General features: G+C 36.6%; 2 protein-coding genes across 2 annotated transcripts; both read left to right on the forward strand.

The window, feature by feature from the left end:
* Nucleotides 1-37: 37 nt before the first annotated feature.
* LOC120171445 (probable magnesium transporter NIPA6) lies at nt 38-3,153 on the forward strand. The gene is made up of 9 exons (XM_039179152.1): nt 38-422; nt 833-889; nt 1,003-1,093; nt 1,192-1,352; nt 1,445-1,572; nt 1,682-1,819; nt 2,156-2,248; nt 2,373-2,490; nt 2,776-3,153. Exons 1-9 carry the CDS (start codon nt 296-298, stop codon nt 2,871-2,873), a joined length of 1,011 nt encoding a protein of 336 aa, XP_039035083.1. The 5' UTR covers nt 38-295; the 3' UTR covers nt 2,874-3,153.
* Nucleotides 3,154-3,842: 689 nt separating this feature from the next.
* Nucleotides 3,843-4,539, forward strand: LOC120171430 (dirigent protein 23-like). The gene has a single exon (XM_039179136.1). It carries the CDS (start codon nt 3,944-3,946, stop codon nt 4,499-4,501), a length of 558 nt encoding a protein of 185 aa, XP_039035067.1. The 5' UTR covers nt 3,843-3,943; the 3' UTR covers nt 4,502-4,539.
* Nucleotides 4,540-6,000: the final 1,461 nt, after the last annotated feature.

Raw genomic sequence — 6,000 nt, forward strand, 5'->3', positions numbered from 1 at the left:
CGCGTGAAGCAGGGGATCCGTTAATCTACCGTTATGTGTACCGTACAAAAATTGATAAAGAGGAAGTTTCCAACAACACGACGGATCAAAGAGAATAAAAAGCATTTTTTGTTCAATTGAATTCTTCTTCTATGGAGGGAAAGAGGGTTTAAGCTTCTTTCTCTCTTTTCTCATTTTTTTATTAGTTCATTAATCTTTATTTCATTTTGGCGGGAATTCGATTCATCTGTTTTTTGAAAGAACAATTACTGTTATTATTTAAGCGTTGATTGATTATTGATGTGATCGAAGAGCAATGGGCGGATTATCCGACAATTCGAAGGGAGTGATATTAGCAGTGGCGTCAAGCGCTTTCATCGGCTCGAGTTTTATCTTGAAGAAGAAAGGGCTCAAGCGTGGCGGTATTTCTGGTATTCGCGCAGGTCTGTTTTCTCTTTTCTTTTTCTTTAATAAATGGATTTAATTCATGATTGAGCTACAGGATCTTGTTTATTGAAATTCATTTTCAGATGTAAAACTTTCGATTTAGAAGAAAATTCAAGAAACGAGTTGGGATATGTCGATCAAACATATGGCTATTGAGATTTTGCAATATAAAAATGCACAATAAGATCTGAGATAGACATAGTTGCTTCCGTAAAAGAATTTGTACAGATCAGATGTAGTGGGTATTCCATAGATTCAGCTGATAGTTTTAATTTGATTCTTTGTAGATTATGGGATTGGTTAGTAATGATTTGTTTCTTTGTCGAACTGTATGATTCAGTAGCAGAAATCTGCTCTGTTTGGGTAATAAAATTCACCATCTATTTCCTGTGGTATTATAACATAGGAGTTGGAGGATTTACCTACTTACTAGAGCCACTATGGTGGGCGGGGATGATAACGAGTAAGTCGATTTACTCACTACAATCTTTCATTTCTCCAAACATATGAGCATGATGAATTCATGTTCCGTGTTGAATTGATTATCGAGTTTCGTTCTGACTGCCATATGAATAGTGATCATCGGAGAGATTGCAAATTTTGTAGCATATATCTATGCTCCTGCAGTTCTAGTTACCCCACTTGGTGCTCTAAGTATAATCGTTAGGTAAGCTTCTTTTGTTGGCTGTAAGTTCTTTAGATATTATTGAATCTCCATCTATTTTTATGTTCTCGATAGCTTACAAGCTTTATGAATTTCAACAGTGCTTGCCTGGCACACTTTCTGTTGAAGGAACGGATTCAGAAAATGGGGATTGTAGGTTGTGTGTCCTGCATTGTCGGTTCGGTGGTGATTGTAATTCATGCACCCCAAGAGGAAACCCCAAGTTCTGTACAAGACATTTGGACTCTAGCAACACAACCAGGTTTGGCCCTTCTCTTTATATGTTTATTCTTTGTTGTTAAACTCATTGCAAGTCGTTGATTATTTTTCCTTTTCACATGTTTATGTCGGCAGCTTTTCTGTTTTATGTAGCAGCTTCACTTTCAACAGTTTTAGCTTTGGTTTTGCATTTTGAGCCTCGTTATGGGCAGACAAATATACTGATTTATTTGGGAATCTGTTCGTTAATGGGTTCTCTTACGGTATGTGGATCTCGTTATGAACTTTTCTTGGTAAATCTGAATAGCACCATGGTAGTTACTATGCTGTAAGCACAATGTAAAGGCATTTCTTTGTCGGTTGGTGTCGCAGGTTGTTAGCGTCAAGGCCGTCGGAATTGCTATAAAGCTTACATTGGGTGGGACAAGTCAGATTGCTTATCCTCAAACTTGGTTTTTTGTTACAGTTGCCACAATCTGTGTCATTACACAATTAATTTACCTCAATAAGGTTAGTATTATTGATTCTGTAATCTTCTTTCTCAACTTCATTCAACTGAATGACCTGAAAACATATGCTCTACTTACGTAGCTAGAATGATGTAGTTTACAATTTTAAGAATCGTGCTAAGAAAATTGTAAAGTTGATCTAATTCCGCATTTACTGCATTCAATTTACCCAGTGAATTTAATGTACAGTTGATATTTCATACACCGAGAGTACCCTTGTATGCAATCTGCCCCGAGTAATATGTATAACTATGAGCCTTCTCATTGTCTTTGTAATGTCATATAGAAAGGCTGGTTTTTCTCATGCTTGACTGATGTGTATGTATTTATGTTGTAGGCCTTGGATACATTCAATGCTGCACTTGTTTCTCCTGTATATTATGTCATGTTCACAACTTTGACCATTATTGCTAGTGTAATCATGTTTAAGGTAAGGTATTTGATTCATCAGAACTACAAGACTACAGGACTGTCACCTGATTACGCTTGTAAATTTTCCATGAATACCGGACTGACGAGCACAAGTGAATGTTGTTATCCTGTTCTTTTTACAGGACTGGTCAGGCCAACACGCGGGCAGCATTGCTTCTGAGATATGTGGATTCATCACCGTACTGTCGGGAACAATCATACTTCATGTGACAAGAGAACAGGAACCACCTCCTTCAGTAGGTATGTGCAGTACTAATCCTTTCCTTAGATATCAAATTTCAAAGGCCATGCAAAGTTTTCCCAGGAAATACATCCTTCTTAGCGTTGGACTGCCCCGTCTGTTTAATACATGCGCCTGCGACCGCACGTCAAAACTTTATACAATATGGTCTTTAGTAAAGCAAGACTGCAGACTAGGAATTGCTTCAACTTTCCATATCAACCTGTCTGAAAATGTTTCACATTGTATTAGGCATGCTAGCTCTTTCAGTAGAGCTTATTTCAATGCATATATTTACGTCGCAGGAATAGTTACTTGGTTTATTAGTGGGGATTCAATAAAGAATCCCGAGGACGAACCTTTATTCACTCATCGCCGTGTGGACGAGTATTACGAGCCGTGAGGTTTCATTCTAAGGCAATTGTTCTCATCTACCCCACTCGGATCAACGTTAATCCTCGGTGGTGTATATATACATGTCGAAAGCGAAGCAAAGCGAAATAAAGAGAGTTGCTTTCCGAGGATATAGTTTGTGCTGTTGGGGAAGGTAATCTCGGTGATGCCTTTATTTTCCCTGACAAGCTTACCAATGAGACCCCAACCTGTATCAGTTAATGCACCATGAACTGGAATCAACTGGTTTTCACAGACAGTGAATTTAGGTCAATTCTAGTTTTAGTCCTTGTTATTATACCCAACTTTGAACTTAATCCATGTACTTAATTTGGTATAATTTGATTATCTTACTATTATCATGTTAGTGATGAAAATGTCAGAAAGATAATTAACATAAAAAAACACATTATAATTGGATAATTAAACATGTAATTTTTAAAGTTTGGTCATGATTTAAATCTATTAAGCCAAATTTTACTATTAGTCGTTGTACTATGCATAAATTATAAATTTAGTTTATTTTATCCAATTCGATTTTTTTAGTTTTTTAGGAATATTAGTCATATATTGCTTGGGAGATTAAAGTTTCAAAGTTCAAATTGTACAAAGATTGAAGTTGACATTAGATTGACATGTGATCATTTCAATTTGAAAAATCAGACAACTTTCCTCAACTACTCAGATCACATTGCTCATTTTGTTGAACTAATCAGAGAGAATCCCCTAGGATCTCGGACAGATCAAAATCTGTCGGTTGCAGTATTTATTGCCATTTTTAAGGAGAAATAGGTGGCACAAATCACGTTATTTTAATAGTAAAAGAATTATTATTATTTATTAAAATTTTGATAGCATAAAAAATATAAAAATATAAACATTTAATAGCAAACAGAGTTATCTTTAAATAATATTACGTATCTCACGTTGTAAAAAAAAAAGTGGAGCCTTTATAAAATGGGGTTAGTAATGTTTTATCTCTCTTCTCTTGTAGTTTAACTGCCTTTGAATCCTTGTTTTCCTGCCTATTTATAAAGCCGATCGTTTACTGTAAAGTTTTATGTATCTTCTTCTTTGAAAATGTGCAAGCTAAGCTTCATTCTATTGATCATCTCCCTCGTTGCGGTCATGCCATGGGCGGCTCTAAGCTTCCTTGTATCGAGTTGGGCATCCACGAAGCTCGAAACCAAGCAAGATGCGGTAACCAACCTCCAGTTCTACTTCCACGACACGATCAGCGGCAAAAACCCTACCGCCATCAAGGTAGCTCAAGCCGCCGGCACCGAGAAGTCTCCGACGCTTTTCGGAGCCTTGTTAATGGCGGATGATCCGCTGACCGAGACACCGGATCCTAACTCCAAGCTGCTCGGTCGAGCGCAGGGGGTTTACGGCTCGGCGGGGAAGGGTGAGCTGGCCCTAGTGATGGCCATGAGCTTTTGCTTCACTGATGGGATATACAATGGTAGCTCCATTAGCGTTTTGGGGAAGAACTCAGCTATGACTCCGGTTCGGGAGATGCCGGTCGTCGGCGGAACCGGCGTCTTCCGACTGGCTCGAGGATATGCGTTGGCGAAAACTCACTGGTTCAATGAACTCGGTGATGCTATAGTTGGCTACAATGTTTCCATCGTTCACTAGCAGTAGCTTTACATTATTTTACGTACCTTCACTCGCTTTTAACGTAGAATTACTGTGTTCTTTTTTCTTTTTTGTTTTTAACGTAGAATTACTGTGTTCTTAACTCGAACTATATTGTTTTACTAAATAATTCGATAATATAATATATTAATTTCATTTTTTTAATACATTTTAATTATAGTAGTTTATTAACCTAATTATGGACTTTAACGTCGTGCATCAACACATGATTTAATATGTCGAATACAGATGTTTTATAATGATGTAATAGGTAGGGTTTTTGGCCATAGATGGAGAGACAAGTCAAGTTTCATGAATGATAATGATTCATGTCTTGTTTCATTGACCTTTTTATTATATCATCAATGATCTCAATCTATTAAAAATGGTTACGTTAATATTTTTTTACATGTCATTTATACATATATATTTTATTTTCCATATCAACATAGTCATTAATACATATTAAAATAAAAATAAAATTAATTTTTAGAAACTTCATTAATACCCTTTTCTTCTCCACCAAAACAATCTTCTTTCTCTTACTCCATTGTTTTTCTTCTCAATCGAATTGTTAAAATAATACCATTTTTTATTTGTTTGTAGTAACCAGTAGATTGAAAACACTGACATTTTGTAATCAATTGAAGCTCATATGTGCACATGGTAGCCCTCCTGGACATTCATCAATTACGTGCTGTCCGCTTTATTGAATTAGGCTATCTAATCACACCCAGGAGCCTTCGTCAGGGGTTGTAAGAGTCCAGGGGTGACACTTTTGAAGGATGACATTTAGATTAGGAGTAACACTTGTGGAGAGGTTGCTTGGGATACCCTGAGCACTATGGAAGTCCACCCCTGAATGAGGGGACACTTTTAAGGGATGACATTTAGATTAGGAATAACACTTGTGGAGAGGTTGCTTGGGATACCCTGAGCACCATGGAAGTCCACCCCTGAATGAGGGATACTCCGGGCTCCATGGAGTTCCGCCCCTGCTAATCACCCATTCTCTTCCTTGAAGCTCTAATGGCTATTTCATTTGGATGTTGGTAAATCCCGTCTCATTTGATCATTGAAGAGTAAATTGCGTTAAAGGTTGACCTTGTTTAACGGGAAAGCATTCATAAGGTCTAGTTCCGGTTTCAGCCCCTCTATTGTACTCAAATTTGGATTTAATCCCTATTTTAATTTAGCATAATCTGATCAGCTACGTTTATGACATCATTAGCCATCAACTAAAATACTAAGGGTGCGTTTGGTTCACGGAATGGAAGATTACCAGTGGGAATGTAAGATTACTATGAAATAGAATTACTGGAAATGTTGTACTTTGTGTTTGATTGGCTTAGCAGGAATGTAAGATTATCGTGTTTGGTTAAAATAATAAAAGATTATTGAAATGTATATTTGACCAAATTGTTCTTATTATATATTTTGTTTTTTAACAAGTTGGAAAATATTTATATGTTTCTTTAAAAAATTTAAATTCATAAAAT

Source organism: Hibiscus syriacus, unplaced genomic scaffold (assembly GCF_006381635.1).
Source record: "Hibiscus syriacus cultivar Baekdansim isolate YM2019G1 unplaced genomic scaffold, ASM638163v2 tig00111834_pilon, whole genome shotgun sequence".
Classification (NCBI taxonomy): domain Eukaryota; kingdom Viridiplantae; phylum Streptophyta; class Magnoliopsida; order Malvales; family Malvaceae; genus Hibiscus; species Hibiscus syriacus.